The sequence below is a fragment of the Myotis myotis genome, unplaced genomic scaffold, assembly GCF_014108235.1.
Source record: "Myotis myotis isolate mMyoMyo1 unplaced genomic scaffold, mMyoMyo1.p scaffold_m19_p_30, whole genome shotgun sequence".
In the NCBI taxonomy this organism is placed as follows: domain Eukaryota; kingdom Metazoa; phylum Chordata; class Mammalia; order Chiroptera; family Vespertilionidae; genus Myotis; species Myotis myotis.
In genome coordinates this window covers 366,920-385,093 of record NW_023416336.1, presented here as the reverse complement: position 1 = coordinate 385,093, position 18,174 = coordinate 366,920, and the positions used below count along the sequence as shown (strand labels likewise).

General features: G+C 44.0%; 1 protein-coding gene across 2 annotated transcripts in view; it reads left to right on the top strand.

Annotated features, from left to right (window-relative positions):
• Nucleotides 1-18,174, top strand: part of AFF3 (AF4/FMR2 family member 3) — a 498,351-nt gene that overhangs the window by 461,189 nt on the left and 18,988 nt on the right. For both annotated transcript variants that reach the window (XM_036302283.1, XM_036302282.1), the window contains 3 exons: nt 53-174; nt 12,541-12,604; nt 15,575-15,711. In XM_036302283.1, the coding sequence (XP_036158176.1) occupies nt 53-174; nt 12,541-12,604; nt 15,575-15,711 (323 nt within the window). The remainder of the gene's footprint in view (nt 1-52; nt 175-12,540; nt 12,605-15,574; nt 15,712-18,174) is intronic.

The window sequence follows — 18,174 nt, the reverse complement described above, 5'->3', positions numbered from 1 at the left end:
CTCTCAGCCACGCGGCCAGTTTCTCAGAACCGGCGTGTTGTTTGTTGTTTAGAAAGCAGCTCACCACAGCTCAGAAAGCGTTCTCCACAAGCCACGGCCACAGACGGAGCCGTGGTCCCCGGGCTCCAGCGGCCACCGGGACTGCAAGAGGCAGAAACTCGTCTTCGACGACATGTAAGTGTGGACTCTGCGGCTACGGTGAGGGCCAGCGGGAAAGGGCAGTCCCACAGGGGAGGGGATGTGCATCTGGGATGCAGTGGCCATTCCTGCCGCGACCTGTCAGGTAAGTGTCCTCTCAAAGGGACGTGCAGCTGAACTTGAGTGGCCCCCGGGGCCTGGGGGGACTTCGGAACAGCCAGAACCACCGCGAGCAGGGGGCTGCAGCCAGGATGTCCGAAAGGAGGTGAACGGCATCAGTGAGCCTTTTGTACTCGCGACTTGGCGGTTGTATGCTACCAGGAAGAAGAGTTTTTGTTTTGATAAAACAGGCAAAGAATAATAGTGATTCATTCCCAGAAGCTCTTTCCTCTGAAATGCTGTATTCTTGCCCGAGTCAGTTTGGCTCAGTGGATAAAACGTCCGCCCGCGGACTGAAGGGTCCTGGGTTTGAATCCGGTCAAGGGCATGTACCTCGGTTGCAGGCCCAACCCCTGGCCCTGGTCGGGGGGCATGCGGGAGGCAACCAGTCCATGTGTCTCTCTCACATCTATGTTTCTCGCTCTGTGTCTCTCCCCCCTTCCCTTCCCCTCTCTCTAAAAGTCAATGAAAAAAATATCCTCAGGTGAGGATTAAAAAGAAAATGAAATCTATATTCTTTATACCAGTATAAACAGTTCTTATACAGGAAAAATATCCTGTCATCGTCACTCCATCCTGCACTAAAACCCAAGTACTACTTCCTTTCCCAGCAGCAATTTAAAAGGAGGAGAAACGAGAGAAGGAGATGAATAAAGATAACATCCTGGAATGCTCCTGAGATGCTGAAAGTGACAAATAAGAAGTTATGAAAATTACTGAGGCTCTTAGGGAAGAAAATATGTGTCAAGGACAAGCCTGGAAAGCAGAAGAGATGGTTTCAAGAGTTTGGCTTGACGCCTGTTTGCAACCTCAGCTGTGCACCAGGCACCGGTCCATCTCTGTGTGAGGCACCACATTAAACGGGGCTGCAGCCGCCTGTGATAATGAGAGATCCGCCCTCAGGCCAGATTGCCTACAATCCGGCCCAGGGACAGACACTAAACCACTAACCCCACCGGAGTCAGAAAATTAAAGGGTGCGAAATGTCCCCAAGTCCCAGCGTCCTTATCATAGAAGTGAGAGTCCTCACACCTGTCCTCCAAGGACCCCAGAATTTGGGGATAGAAAGCCAAGTATGCATTCTTTGTTAGTTTCATTTACTGAACATGTTCCAAGATCATTGGATGTATGAAAGGCTAAGGTGGTCCAGGACGCCCTGCCAGAGCGGCTCTATTGGTTGAGCATCGTCCTGTGCATGGAAAGGTTGTTGCAGGTTCAATTCTCAGTCAGGGCACATACCTGGGTTGTGGATTTGATCCCTGGATGGCACATAGGAAAGATAACCGATTGATGTTGCTCACATCAGTGTTTCTCTCTCCCTCTCCCCGCCTCTCTCTCTCTCTCTCTCTCTCTCTCTCTCTCTCTCTCTCTCTCTCTCTCTCTCTCTCTCCTTCCCTCTCAGATGAGAGTTTTAAAGACAACAACAATAGGGTGGCCCAAGAGGACGTGTCTTTTTCTCCTCTTCCCTCAGCTGCTATAGCTGCACTCAGCTCCTGGCCCTCACAACTTCCTCATCTTCTCCACGGCCCTAAGCAGCAAGGGAGGTCATCTTTGTTAAACAAAAAAATTTCACAGCCCAAAGATTTGCTTTTTTAAAAACATTTTATTGAATTTATTGGCGTGACATTGGTTAGTGAAATCTTTGAGGTTTCAAGTGTACATTTCTATAATAGATCATCTGTATAGTGCATTGTGTGTTCACCACCCAAAGTCGAGTCACCATATATTTGACTTTCTTTACCCTGTTCTACCTCCCCCCAATGCCCTTCCCCTCTGGTAACCACCATACTGTTGTCTGTATCTGTGAGTTTTTGTTTGTTTGTTGCTTTCAGTTTTATATCCCAGGCATGAGTGAAATCATATGGTTATTGACTTTTTTCTGTCTGATTTTGCTTAGCATGATATCCTCAAGATTCATCCATGTTGTCGCAAATGACAGTATTTTATCTTCTTATGGCTGAGTTGTGTTCCATTGTATATATGTACCACATCTTCTTTATCCAATCGTCTATCAAAGGCCGCTTTGGTTGTTTCCATGTTTTGGCCACCATGAATAATGCTGCAATGAATATAGGAGTAAATATATATTTATGAATAAATGTTCTCAAATCTTCCAGGTAGATACCCAGAAGAGGGGTTGCTGAGTCATATGGTAACTCTATTCTTAATCTTTTAGGGAACTTCTCCATTGTTTGTCATAGTGGATGTACCATCTACATTCCCACCAGCAGTGAATGAGGTTTCCTTTTCCTCCACAACCTCTCCAACACTTGTCATTATTTGTCTTGACAACAATAATCATTCTAACAGGTGTGAGGTGGTATCTCATTGTGGTTTTGACTTATATTTCCCTAATAGCTATGAAGTTGGGCATGTTTTCATACACCTGTGGCCCCCTGTATGTCCTTGGGAGAAGTGTCTGTTCAGGTCCTCTGCCCATTTTTTAATTGGATTGTTTCTTTTTGTTGTTGTTGAATTATATGAGTTCTTTATATATTTTGGATGTTAACCGCTTACCAGAGGTGGTGTTTGCCTTTTGGTCTTGATTATGGTTTCTCTTGCTTTTTAATTTGATGTAGTCCCTTTCATTTATTTTTGCCTTTAATTCTCTTGCATTTGGATCAAATTCATAAAATTTTCACTAAGACCAAGGTCCATAAGTTTAGTACTTATGTTTTCTTCTATGTAACTTATTGTTTCAGGTCTTATATTTTGGTCTTTGACCCATCTTGAGTTCATTTTTGCAGATGGTGACAAATGGCAACCTAGTTTTATTCTTTTGCACGTGGCTTTCCAATTTTCCCAGCATCATTTATTAAAGAGGCTTTCTTCCCTCTATTAGAAATTTTTGACTCTTTTATCAGAAATTATTTGCCTATATATATATGGGGGTTTATTTCTGGGTTCTCAATTCTGCTCCGTTAGTCTGTGTGTTTGTTTTTCTGCCAATACCATGCTGTTTTGATTATTGCTGCTTTGTTTTATAATTTGAAGTCAGAGGGCGTGACATCTCCGGCTTTGTTCCTTGTTCTCGGGATTGCTTTGGCTATTTGGGGTCTTTTGTGGTTCCATACAAATCTAATGACATCTTGTTCTATTTCTTTAAAAAATGACATTGGGATTTTGATGTGGATTGCATTAAAAAGGCACAGAGTAGTGGATTGAATCAAAAACAAAACCCAACCATGTGCCACCTTACGGAGACACATCTCAGCTGCAAGGACAAATAAGACTCAAAGTGAAAGGGTGGGAAATGATTCTCCAAGCAAACGACACCAGAGGAAAGTGGTGTAGCCATACTTTCATCTGACAAAATAGGTCACAAAATAAAGAAAGTAACAAGATGCAAAATAGACGTTTTATGATAGAGGGGACAATCTACCTAAGCTTTTCTGAAAGAAAGGGGTTATTGAGCCAAATGCTGCCAGAAAAAGAACCAGGTCCTGCCTGGGGTGTGCGGTCCGACCCACCAAGAGCAGGGCTGTGGGGGAGTAGGCCCGACCTTCTGCACCCATGTTTTGGGGAAGAAAGATATAAGTTGTTTTGAAAAAATTTACATTGGTTACAGAGCAGGACCAGGACACGGTGAAGCAGAGACAGTTCTAGGCTAAGGCTGGGTACACAGTGCATAAAGATGAACTATTTACTAATTTTGATCACGTACGGGCAGCAGTCCTGAAAGTTCGTGCACGTACAGGATGCGGTGGCATCTTTGTTCCCTATAGAAGTTGATGCAAAGCTCCAACAGCCATTCAGGAATGTGAGCAGACTGTTGTTAGTTGGCCCACAGCTACTGACTGCTTACATCACTCTTACCTCTCACTCTCCACCGCTGTAATTTAATTTGAGACATTGCAGTATTTTTCTCATATCATTAATCCCACATGCGGCTCTTTGGCCCCTTGAGTGTGGCTCTTCCACAAAATACCGACTTCTGCGCATGGGCCACAAAGTCTCAATCGCAAAATACCAACTTCTGCGCATGGGCCACGAAGTCTCAATCGCACTGTACATGCGCGCCTGCACGTGGTATTTTGTGGAAGGGCCACACTCAAGGGGCCAAAGAGCTGCATGTGGCTCGCGAGCCGCAGTTTGCCAACCACTGCCCTAGGTGGTGGGCATGTAATGTGAATACAATCAGTTGGTCATATATAATTAGGGTTCCGTGGTATAAATTGTTCGCATGAGCTTTAACCATTTGTAAAAACGGAAGATTAGAATTGTGTTTAATTACCACATGGAAACTTGCATTTGGAATTCATAATCTAACAACAGGATCAAACACTGATATGCCCAAATCATCAAACATTTCCAGCGAGTAATGTTAAGGGCCTGGTATTCACACACACACACACACACACACACACACACACACACACGGGAAATGGAAATGTAAGGAATTTTCTAATGTTTGGACCAGAAAGCTAAGTCAGACACAGCAACAACAAAGTAATTGTACTTTGATCTGCAGTTTCTTGAACTACTTATACAAGAAAATGTTTCTCAGTTTATTGGGGCTGCAACTAATATAATTTTGTCACCATGTATATCAACCATGAGGCGCTGCCATGGGTCTTCCTATTAGCAATATGTCTAATTTTCCTGGCTGACAGCCACAATAAAACTGTTCCTCCTTTTATGGAGATAGATATAATAGAATAAAAAAAGCCGTCTTCCACATCCATCACAGGAAGAGGGAGATGTCGTGTTCCAGTCGCCCTGTGTCCCAATTGACTTGAAACCCATAGCAGTGAAATAAACATGCACCTCAACCCGCCACCCACCGCTGAACTAAGAACGTCCTGGGCAGATTTGTCAAGCTGGAAAAGTAGAAATAAGCATTGTGTCTCCCTGGAAACAATAAGAGATTGTCTCTGAAGGGATCCCTGGGCGAGAAAGTCACCTAAGATTGTGTAAAAGGTCTCCCAGGTCCCATTGGTATGTGCTGAGGGCTTGCCAAGGACCAGGTACAGTAGCAGGAAGCAGCTAGGATACATGATTATGTAACTACCTCTCAGTTATGAACTCAGGGGAGCGGAGGCACATGGTGGCCTCCCCAGAAAGGTTTCTGGGACCACAAACTTGAGCGTCCTGCTCCCTCTCCGCTCTCCTGCGCCAGGCAGCTCCCCCGCCGGCAGCCTCCCCGATAGATGCGACCTCACTCCTGTGTCATCATGCCTGGCTTCTCACTCGCGGTGTCAACAAGCAGTGGAATGACCAGAGAAAGGCCACCAGTGGAAGAAAAGAGCAAGAGAGTAGCACGGACATCACGTCGAGTGGATGGGACCCAATTACAACGATCCAAAAAGGAACAGATGCTGGGCTGCCATTTAATTCGTAAAGCCGCATCGTGTAGCTTCTTAAAAAAGTAAACGCATCCTTTGTATTATAAATACTCATTAATGGTTGGATAAACATGCAGTTCAGACAGCAGCTGAATCCACTGGGGGCCCAGTGACACGTGTGGGATGAACCCCTGAATTAGCGTGACATTCCCAGGGGTAGTGCCTGCTTCTTCCTTTTTGCCTGAGTGTCAGGGATCCACACGCAGGTGCATTTGAATCCTCGGGCTTCCAGGCCCCTTTCTCTGTTCCCAGCTAAACAAGCACCCGTGTGTGTCTCAGGATGCAGAAGGAACTGAACTGAATAACATGATTTTGAAAATGTGATCCAGGTCAGCTTGTTCTGCGAAAACTGCAGGCGCGGGTTGGCAGAGTGCGACTGCACCTCCTGGGCCGACATCACTACTTGACAGCCACGGTCTTGAGGTGACACTGGTGTGATTACCAAGCTTTTGTTTTTAAAAAAAAATCATAAGAATGTATGTCAGTGAGTGACAGCATTGCATTCAACTCAGCGCCTTGAAGCTGATCTCACAGTGCAGAGCCAGGGGCTGTAAATTGCGTGGTGTCCTAATTAGTGACGGGAGTTCTTGGCTGGGGAGGGAGCACAGCTGTGTCCCAGGCCTCAGCACAGACGTCCTGAGCAGAGCTCAGTGGTGAAATGCTCGGCTGGAGAACGCGGCCTCGTTCCCACGGGCCATATTGCTGCGTTGGCAGCCAGGGACCCCGAGTGCCAGGCGCCTGCTGCTCCCAGAAGGATGGGCTGTCTCTTGCCCACATTTCACTAGGAAGTCAGTCACGATCATCACCTTCAGCCAGACGCCCCATCTGTCCCGTGGCACCAATAACAGGAGCCCGGCTCCTCCAGCCTCCGAGGTTGAGAACAGACGCCCTCGGCCACCGGGCGCTGGAGGCCGTGGCGTGTGAAATGTGCCCGGTGGGGAAGGAAGGGAACTTGGCATTTGTAATGTCCTTCTGCCCGGCAGTCTCAGGGCTAAAGGGATTTAAATCTTATGGAGGATGGGAAGATTCCTGTATGTAAAAGGTCGGATCTCACGCAGCATGATTTAGTCAGAGGACACCACCTGACATCCTTGAGTAGGCGATGACATCACAGGGTGCCCCCGTGGAGGGCTTGCTGTGACCTTGCTCTTCTCCTGAGGGGCTCCCCGTCCCTTCAAAGCTGGACCCCACCTTTTCGATCAGTATGCCTTTATGTTCTTCAAATGGGATTTTTTTTCCACCACAGAATTCCTGCCTCTCAACCAGGTCCTTATTTTGTTCTAAACAAAAAAGAGAAAAAAAAAGGGACGTAGTCTTGGGGGTGGGTGGGTGGCAACAAAGAATTCAGATTTCCCTGTTTGAAATCTTACCTCTCTGATCATTTTAAGGGTTTTGTTGATGAGAGAGAGAAACATCAGTTTGTTGTTCCACTTATTGATGCATTCATTGGTTGATTCTTGTATGTGCCCTGATGGGAGATCGAACCCTAAACCTTGACGTGGTGGGACAACGCTCTAAACAACTGAGCTACCTGGCCAGGGAGTAAAGGGTTTTGTAATATTATTTATTTTAAACTAGAGGCCCGGTGCACGAATTCGTGCACCAGTGGGGTCCCTCAGCCTGGCCTATGGGATTAGGCTGAAACTGTCTCTCCAACATCCCCCGAGGGATCCTGGAGGGCAAGAGAGCACAGGCCAGGCAGAGGGACCCCACCAGTGCATGATCGGGGCCAGGGAGGGACTGCGGGAGGGCTCCAGGGCATGTCCATCCCGTCTCACTCAGTCCCAATCGACCGGACCCCAGCAGCAAGCCAACCTATTGGTGGGAGCGTCTTCCCCCTGGTGGTCAGTGCACATCATAGCGAGCAGAGCGGCCTTAGGATATCATACGCTTTGATTGGTTAAATGGACAACTGGACACTTAACATATTAGGCTTTTATTATATAAGATGTCACACCCAGAGAACAACAAAAATCTAATTGATGAGTTTCCATTTCACTAGAAAGTTGCTTTTGATGGAATAACAAACCCTGCCCCACTCCGCCCGCATCCTGGAAAGCGCGTGCTGTTTTCTGTGTGTGGCCGTGGCCGAAGGAAGCAGTCATCTGCACAGCCAAGGCCTGAAGGAGGCACAATGACTGGTCGCTGGTGCTTCTGAGAAGCCGGGGCCCAGGGACTCGGGACCCAGCCAACGCCAGGGTTAGAGAACACAAGTTGCAGGTGAACCCATGCTTCCTAGATGCAGGCCACCTGCAAAGCCAGCTCCAGCACCGGAGGGGCGGGCTCCGCAAGGCCTCAGCAGCGGCGTCACTCAGCGCATCGAAACCGTTCCTGGACTGCCCTGTTTCAGCTACAGCGCACACTCAGTGTTAGTTTCAGGCATACAGCACAGCAGTTGGACATTTATGTGATTGACAAAATGACCCCCCAGTAATTCAAGTACCCACCTGGCACCATACATAGTTATTGCAATATTACTGATTATATTCCCCATACTGTGCCTTATATCCTGTGGCTATTCTGTAACTACCGGTTTGTACTTCTAATCCCTTCACCTTTTTCACCCAGGCCCCCACCCTCTCCCATCTGGCAACTTCCTCCACATTCTTCTTTGTGAAGAAAGTACCCCAACGCTCAGGACACTGGGGCGCGTCTGGGGTTTATCAAATGGCAGCTGACGGGATGTCAGGTGATAAATTCACTTGGCATGCAGTTGCCTATTTGTCTGGTTTGGATTTCAACTTCCCCAAGAAAATTACTCCAATTTCTGCTGTGCCAAGGCACCTGTTTATTCAAACAGCCGTGCGCTCCTGCCTGCCAGGTTTCACAGAACAGGCTGGCGCTGCTGGGGCTCCTTCCCAGAGGCAGGAATGACAGGAAGCAGTCTGCCAGCCTCTCCCTGGGAGCCCATTCAACTCTGTCTCCTCCACGAAGGAGAACAAAAGGACAAGGTTGCTGTAATCCTCGAGGGCCAGAGAAATATTAGGGCAGCTCAGACCAGTCGCTGCTTAGAAGGCAGGCGCGTGCTGGTAGGTGGGAGGGCGAGGAGAGGAAAAGAAAAAGAACGCAGCATTCTTGCGGATCAAGTGCTCAGATTATTTTTGCTGCTGAGACCTCTTATGACAAAGATACATGCAGCTAAGCGTTGCCTTTTTAGGTCACTCAAGGCCCATTTCTGAAGATCAGCCCAAGCTACACAATTACATAGATGATGTTTAATTGAATTTTTTTTAGGCTTGCTCCTGTATCCTCATAAAATACCATCACTGACAAACAATGTGAAGAATGTTATTATCTAAACGAAAAACAAAATCTTCAGGTTTTCCGTGTTAAAAAAAAAAATAGATTAGATGATAAATCTGTCTGAACACTGAGATAATTAGATTTCGTTTTAGTACCTTTACCATATCATGTTCTGTAACCGCCACAATAGTAACAACAATTTCATTTTCCTACTGACTTGAGCATTGCAGGTGGAGCGATGCCTGGTGACAGCACGCATCCTCCGCTGGACAATTTCAGCAACATTCCATTGGTCCCTTTGCCTCTATAATGATCTGGTCTAGGAGCCTGGCACCAGAAATCACCTAAAAGGAGAAAAATGGGCCAATCTTCAGGCCGTCTTCAGTGAATCAGTGTAACGAGCCCTCCACTGCATGCAAAGATGAGAATTCTAATGTGTTCGTAAGTGGCCTCTGGATGGTGCATTTCCAGCATCTCAGGTTACTGGTGTTGCTGCAGGGATACAGTCAGAACATTAGATGTGTTACTTATCCGCGTCCACTATTATGAGGGTTTGTGACTCAGCCTTCATATCAGGTTTAAAAATACATTCATATGCTGCGGATAAAAACAGCATTGATGGAGGACCCCATCATAGGAATTAGGAGGCACTGCCATCCATAAGGGTAATGTAGAAGGCTTGTAAAAACTGAGATGTCTTAGCTTATTATCAAGAGAATCCTTTCATGAAAACGAAATGCATTTGAAATGATGATCTGTTAGCAACAGGACCTTCCAAATGGGAAGAAAAAAAATGACCAAACTCATATACTGGAGTGTAGAGCAGATAATGATGTAGAGAATTTCAGGTTGCCATGGAGACGTTCTCTGGCTCATTGGCTATGTTGCTGCCATCAGAAGCCACCACTCTCTTCTAAGCTCAAAATGAATTCGGTGCTATTCAAGGGGAATTCATTTTCCTTCTCCCATGTGCCTAAAACTGCAGGGTGGGAAAGATCAAAGAGGCCACAGCGTCGTCCCTGCTGAAATGTACCAGCTGCCGAGTTGTGTGACTGCAATGGCTGTAGCCCAGGGTAGCTCAGAAGATAACTGAATGCCCAGAAGTGTAGTGTGAACAAGAGGTAGTGCCTCAGATTAGGAAAGAAAGACGTGAGAATGGACCAAAGTAACCAAGAAGGCCTCGTGGCAGTAAAATCTGAGGGATGGGTGATTCTGGGCTCGAAGTAGGACTCAGTGAAGGAGCAGAGAGGAGAATATTCCAGACAGGAGGAAAAGTGGGAGCAGAGCTGCTAAGACAGGGACGACATGGTAACAAGACAGTGAGGAGGCGACCCCTGTGGTCGGAGGCCTTGGTGAGTGAGTGACAGCCGGGTGAGATTACTGGAGGCCTGAGCTGAGATGTCCTGGGCACTGCAGAATGGCTGTAGGTCTGTGACAGGCTGGTGAGGTAAGGAAAACCATATTGTACAAATACTGATCAGGACTGAAGTCCAGGAAAGACTGGAGGGGAGTGGAACTGTAACCCAAGGGAGGTGCCGGGGGCCTAGATTTCTGTTGTGGATGTTTCCTTGAGAAAAGAAAGGGGAATTTATTTACAAGAAAGCATCCGTGGCATCTCATAACGGGAGAAATTGATGGAAATACTTGGACTCCTCTTCGGAACAAATGGGCTCTGGGACCACATCTGAAGCTCAGGAGTCTGACCTGGGTTTGGGCTAGCAGTGGAGTTTGGTCTTCGTCTTCGCCACATGAAACAAAGGGAAAACCAAACAAGAAAGCAGAGGATTTTTTTGGTCAGTGAAACTGCTCTGTCGGATACTAGAATGGTGGATAAATGTCATTAAACGTTTGTCAAAACCCATAGAATATACAGCATCAAGAGTGAACACTAGAGTGCACTAAGGGCTTTGGGTGATAATGATGCAGGTTCATTGATTGTAATGAATGTACCACTCTTGTGGGGGATGCTGATAGTGAAGGGATGCTGACAGTGGGTGTGTGAGGCAGGAGATGCGTGGGAACCCTTTGTGCTTTCTCCTTCCTGTCAACCTAAACTCGCTCTAAAAAAATAAAGTCAGTTCATTAAAAACCAACAACAAAAATCTGTAAATCACCAGAATTGGAATCAAAGACCTAACAGACAACCAACATGTGTTCAGAGGTCAATATGGGGACAAAGAACTTTGGAAAACAACCATGTAAAGGCCACTAAAGCCATTCAAACGGAAGAAGTATGGACATCTAGGAAGGGAACTGGAGAAACCAGAGTCCGTAGGACCAGGGCCTTCAATGAAGGAACCTGCAGGCCACTGGAGACCCGCCGAGATGAATGGGAGTTTGCAGGCCTGAGTGACAGGAGGAATGGCAAAGGGAAGATGAGCCAAAACGGAAGTTTTATTAATGCATCAAGGAAACCCTGCAACTATGTTCCTCATTTCTTTGTTGAAGTTGAATATTTCTAGCGTGGTACCACAGTCCTGACAATATTTTATGCTTCAGTGATTTGTGACCTATGACCAGTTTGTTTCTTTGATTGATTGGTTGATTAAAACCATTAAAATGAGCATAATCGTTTTGGATTGCAGTGGTATCGGCAATATGATATTCATGGTTTTTCTAAGCATTTTGACCTTTTCAGGTAAAAGGTCACCTAATATTTGACCACCTAATATTGCAGTGAGAAAAGAGACCCATTAGAATCTGAAAAAGACAGTCCAGAATAAGCATGTAACAATAGGTTAAACAGTCCATGGTTCATATCACTACCTACGTCTTATCGCTTCCAGGGAGTCCTAGCTTATTTTGGGTATCCATGAGTAAGTCAAGTTTATTGACTACATAAAGACCTATAATACCACAAAAACAGTTTAGGGTGATATCACCTCAAGAATGCAGATGTGTAAAAACTATCAGACTAAGCATTGAAAGGTGCAGTGTGATGAGTACCTCAGTGTAACTTGAAGTTACACGCACACTCGGATCACCTCCCAGCAGAAGCAGTGCTGGCCGGGGTGTTGCTTTAATAATGCACGGCTACTGCTCATATTGACCAGCCAGCTAATCAGAGCCGTAGAGAACCAGGCCACGACTGCGTTGTTACAAGGTAGACATCGTTTTACAGTTAATGTCCTTATGCCTGGAATGGAATCATACAGCATGACCTCTTTTCCTTTCCCACTGCCAAGCTTTAAAATAATTACATATGGGTACATATAACTCTACCTTGTATACCTGTAAATGACACAGATTTTCACAAGGATACATATATATACTCACCCATGCAATTATTATGAGGTATATTTTGCAATCTTTACATTAAAAAGCCATTGTTTCGTGTAAATATCACACAGTAAGTTTTTTACTTGTTTTCTTAACCATGCAATAAAAAATCTGATTCAGATCAGGCCCTGGGGAGCCGTGTTAAAATCACTGCAAATGTAGATGATGGGCATAGACTGTGTTTTGAATTGCTAACTTAAGCGAAATATCGTCGTGGTACTTTACATACGGGCAGTGATTTGGAAATGTGAAAAGTACCTGCTTCCCTGTTAAGCAGAGTTTTGAAACTGATTTAAGTTTGAGCAGAAGGAAGGAAGATTTTCAGGAGACCTTACCCTTCCACGGCAGTGACATTGGCATCATCCTCTCCTTGTAGGCCACGCAGTGCAGATTATTTTATGCAAGAAGCTAAGCGGATGAAGCATAAGGCAGATGCAATGGTAAGTTCCTTTTCTCTCCAGATAGGTTTTTCCAAATGATGTTTGTACTGCACCTTCATCACTGGGGCAGTGTAGCTGGGGTAATTATAAAATCTATTACAAGGATGGCCGAGTCCGTTAAATGGAGAAATGTTTATATAATCAAGCACTCATCACCCGGTAAAGTATGACTTCAACCAATAACGCCTGACAGGGAGAAAACCCTGGAGAAATGAATATTTTATTTTAGTCCTAAGTTTTGAATAGTAACTAGAGGTAATGGAGACAGTGGGTAGCATTTTTTTTTTTTCTTTAAAAATAAAATCTAAGTTTGCACTTTTCTGTCATATTAGCCTGGCCAGCCCTTGGCGTGGTCCCAAGATCTAATCCCTTTTCAAAAAGACTTGTGTTCTTCATGGGTATCTGCCAAAATGAATATTTCTCTGAAACCGTACAGCAGAAACTGTTATAACACACATAAGCCTCTAGAGCAGTGATGGTGAACCCTTTGAGCTCGGCGTGTCAGCATTTTGAAAAACCCTAACTTAACTCTGGTGCCGTGTCGCATATAGAAATTTTTTGATATTTACAACCATAGTAAAAGATTTATATTTTTGATATTTATTTTATATATTTAAATGCCATTTAACAAAGAAAAATCAACCAAAAAAATGAGTTCACGCGTTCAGAGGTGACACGCGTGTCATAGGTTCACCATCACTGCTCTAGAGCAACAGTTCTCAACCTGTGGGTCGCGACCATTGGAAAACACATAGCATATCAGATAGTCACATTACGATTCATGACAGTAGCAAAATTACAGTTATGAAGTAGCAACAAAAATAATTTTATGGTTGGGGGTCACCACAACATGAGGAACTGTATTTAAAGGGTCGTGGCGTTAGGAAGGTTGAGAACCACTGCTCTAGAGTCACCATGACTTGATGTTTATAAAAAAAAATGTTTCTTACCTGTTTTGGAAAGCTTGAAGCTGTTTAGACATTAGATTTTTTTTTAAAAAAAACAACGTATGTGTGTGTTTTTTCTAAAAGCCATCGTATGGTTATTGCATCTTGAGGCTCGTCCAAAGGGACTCTTGCCTCAGGGAATGCCAGCTCCATTCCCCACCAGCATGTATAACTGAGGCTGGGGAGCTGGAGATGGAGAAGGCATTTCAAATGACCTTTATCGTATTGTTCCAGTGTTGAAGATGCCCAAGCCATAACAGCACTCCGCTCCCAATGCTACCGATGTTGCCCCTCAATATTTACTTGTCTGAGGATCACTGCCTAGGTTCATCAGTGCAAGGGACATAACCAGAGTGTCAGAAAGTAGAGAAGGTGCAGTTCTTGCCCTCGCACTCCCACAGGCTGATGAAGGGTTATGGTCACCTGAGGAGCTGAGGCCAGGTCACTGTTGGAGAAGAGCAGCGATCGTTAAAGCAGAATGAAAAGTTCTGCCTGAATCACCAGGGTTACTAGGATTCTTCACTCAGTGTCACCTTGTCCAACCCGACACAGCTTCAGCCAGCAGGCCTGTGTTCCCACCGGCCTCTAAGCAGACCTTCCTCATGCCAGCCAGCAGGCCTGTGCACTTGTAGAACCTCACACTCACACGCTCACAGCTCGCACATACTTACACACTCTCACTCTCGCCACACTCACTCTCAGCATGCTCCCCAAATCCTTTCCTTCCCACTGTCATTTTCTGGTCTCCTCCCCAAGGCCTCCCGCCTCTGAAGCCCCACCACCTGCTCCCTTCCTACCATCTCATGTGCATTGGACTCCTTGCTCTGCGTTTCAAGTCACTCGCAGGCTGCCTTGCACGGTGAACTGTCCTGTGGGTGCACATTTTTTCTCTCTAATTGTATTGTATGTTCTTGGGAGGAACTTGTGTGTATCGAGTACACATAGGACAGAACTGGATGCTTCAGGAAATCCTTACTGAATGAAATGGCTTCTTTAATCTGAAAGCGTTGCCAAGAAATATTACTGGATAGCCTATTAGGGTTATAAGCTGTTTAAAAATTCGATTTGCTAATGAAGGAGTATTTTGCTCTACATTCTGTTTTCTAAGGCATCATTATCAATGAGAATTTTTTTTAGAGGCAAGACTTATATTAGTAATTAGAGTATTTGTGTAATTCTGTTTTGATTCACGAATGAATACTGGAGAGATTATGCGATTCAAACTTAAAATATGTAATTATCTACAGAGAGTAGCAAAGTATGGAACCAGGAACTTGATGTGTAAATTTGTATTTAATAGAGCCTAAGAATATAAAGCTCATTCTTGCTATTGTAGGGAAAGATTAACATCAATTTAGACAACCTCATATAATCCAAAAAATGTTCTTTATTAAATATCAACTCTGTATCCCCTTTTAGCTAAGCTGAAATATTGCCTTGAGTTTTATCTCCTCTCCTCACTCTCATCCCTGACTGGGGTCCTGACTATGAAAGACATAACTACACACATGCACACACACACACACACACACACACACACACACAATAGGAGGAAGGCATGGAAAAGGAAATGTCAGATAATGTAAAATACAAAAGTACAGGTTTATGCTGTCAATCATCAAAGTTGAAGTATACAAAAAAGATTATGAAAATTCTTATATGGAATCATACCTACCAGCTTCGCTGTGTATTTAGCAGAGCGTGGAGGAACAAGGAATGAAGCTGCCACGCCCCTGGGGGTTGAAAGAGGAGCAACCGTGAAGTTCTGAGCAGTTCTAATTGGCAGTTGTTACATAGATTTGGTACAATTCTGTCTATAACCATTCACTCATTTACCCTAAAATAGTGGCAATTTATGAAGATAACTAGAGGAGGAAGTGCCCCATTTCTTTTTCCTCTCAGTTCCATTCACAGGATTTTAGAACTCAAAAGTTGGATTTCTCAAATGAAGTGTCTAGACTGTGTGGCAATAATGTTTAAAATCTGTACTTTGGGAAAACACTGTGTTAACTCTGTTGAACAGGTGGAAAAGTTTGGAAAGGCTTTGAACTATGCCGAAGCAGCCTTGTCATTCATTGAGTGTGGAAATGCAATGGAACAGGGCCCAATGGAATCCAAATCTCCATACACAATGTATTCAGAAACAGTAGAACTCATCAGGTAAGTACTGTGTTTTCTCGCTGGGCGGGTGGGGTTGGGGAGTGAGGAATGTGTGTAAGCACTCTGAATACAGAGAAAAGATGTCAACCTGTAGTACCAGCTACTAAGAACCTTTGTTCATCTCCGAAAGTGAGGATGTAAGATTTTGCATGACACTTTCAGCATCCCTTGCTTCCTTTGCCCTCATTATGATGAGGTAGGGCAGCTCCTATAATCCCTTATTGCTGTAGGAAGGAAGCTAAGTCTGGGTGGGATATGAATGCCCACTTCACCCAGCTAGGAAGTAGCAAATTTTTAACTCACTTCACTTCTATGCTGCTTTTTTAAAAATCTGATTCATGTTGGTGTAATCTCAATTCTAACTCCATCAATAATGATTCAGAAGTATTTAATGAAAGGAAAGCAGATTCAGGGGATTTTAGGGAAGGAAATGTATCCTATGATTTAATATCTCAGAGGTCCTGGTGTTGTCCTAGTGTAAGACTTAGATGTGTGCATAATTCCCCAACCTGGGTTAAGGCATGGCATATGAGCAGAACAGAGTTTCTAATGGGGGCACCTGAAGGGGTGGGTGGGAGACATTTCTTTTCCATGATGGAGACCTGGAAAGGCACATCCTTATCATCTCATTAATGAACCAATAAGGGCATTTCAGCCGTTAACCCTACTGAGAACCTTTGTCATATGATTTATGTTTTTAGCGAGTTCAACTTCTTTGGATAATGTCTAATACTCATTATATAAAATAATTCTTCCCAAAACTAACAGAAATAAAAATCTCACTGAATGGGCTCAGTAGTACAGTGGCGATGACAGAGGATAGAGTCAATGAACAGAAAATAGCATTTACCCAATCTAAGTAACAGAGAGAAAATAGACTGGAAAAAATGCATAGAGCCTCAAACACAATGACAGAAGATCCACATATGTATCATTGGAGTCCCAGAAGGAAAGGAAGACAGCAAGACTGAAGAGTATTTGAAGAAGTAATAGCTGAAACTTGCCAATTTTGGCAAAAGATATAAACATACAGGCTCAAGAAGCTGAGAAAAACCCAAATAGGATAAACCCCAAGAAATGCATATGAAGACACATCTTCACTACATTTCTGAAAACTAAAAGCAAAGAAAAAGAAATCTTGAAGGCAACCAGAGAGAAATGACATGTTACTGTAGGGGAACACCAATTCAAATGACAGCTGACTTCGCATCTGAAACCGTGGAAGCCAAAAGAGAGTGGCACAACATTTTTTAAGTGCTGAAAGGGGAAAAAACTATCAAACAGTGAATTCTAGATTCAATGAAACTATTTTTCAGGAATGAAGAGGAAATAAATATATTATCTGACTAAGAAAAACCCAACATTGCAGATTAGCTAGAGGAAGTCCCTCAAACAGAAAGAAAATGGCAAATAAAAAGGGATCTTGGAGCATTGTGAAAGAACGAAGAACAGCTGAAGAAGATATGTGCAATAAACTATCTCATGAGTTTCATAAATCATACATATTGGTTGAAACAAAAAGTATACCACTATCTGATACTCGAGACAATGTTATTTAAAAGTGGAGAAAGTAAAGGGACATAAATAGAAGTAAAGCTTCCACACTTTGCCGAAAGTGGAGACTGTTGATATCAGTAAATTGTGATGTCTTATGTGTATATTGTAAAATCCACAGCAGCCACTGTGCAAACTGTGCAAAGAGATACACATGAAAACACTACAAATCTGCATGTTGTAGAGATGATATAGTAATAGTATCGTTTCTTGAGCAATTTACAACAAGCTAGTTCATTATGTCAAGAGCTTTCCAAATACTATCTCAGTTAATTCTTACAACAGTCCTATGTCATTAGCAGTATTGGTTTTACTAGATACATAAGGACATGGAGGCTTAAAGATACTAGTTTATCTACACTCTCACAAATAATGATTGTCTGCTGGGATTCGGACCCAGGACTCCCTGACCATGCCACATACTACTTCAGCTCTCTCAAAGAATCTGCAAGTAACTTGGTATGTTTTTGGAGAGATGGCCAGAGTCCCAAGAAATAAATGTGATTAACTATTTCAGTTTATAAAAGCCACTAATTACACACCGGGACACTTACACTACTGTCAAAGTAAATATTGTCACAGTGAAAAGGAGGTAAGTCCCGGCATTTATCTGAGCATAGGAATGAACATTTTTTTTCTGGAGATTGGCCCAGAATAATTGAACTTTGCCTCCATCTTGTCAGCCACTCAGCTGTAAATCAAAATTTGTAAAAATGGATGTGTCACCATATATGTGGAATGCTTGAACCGGTGTCACTCTGAACCATCTGTAGCATTTGAATTTGTATCATCAAAGAGCAGAAAGTAGCTAGATGGTTATAAAAATCATTTTGTCCTAGGCATCACAGTAATACAATGCTACAGGAAAACAAGGCAGCATCGGGTAGCTTTTCAGAAAGAAATATCTGC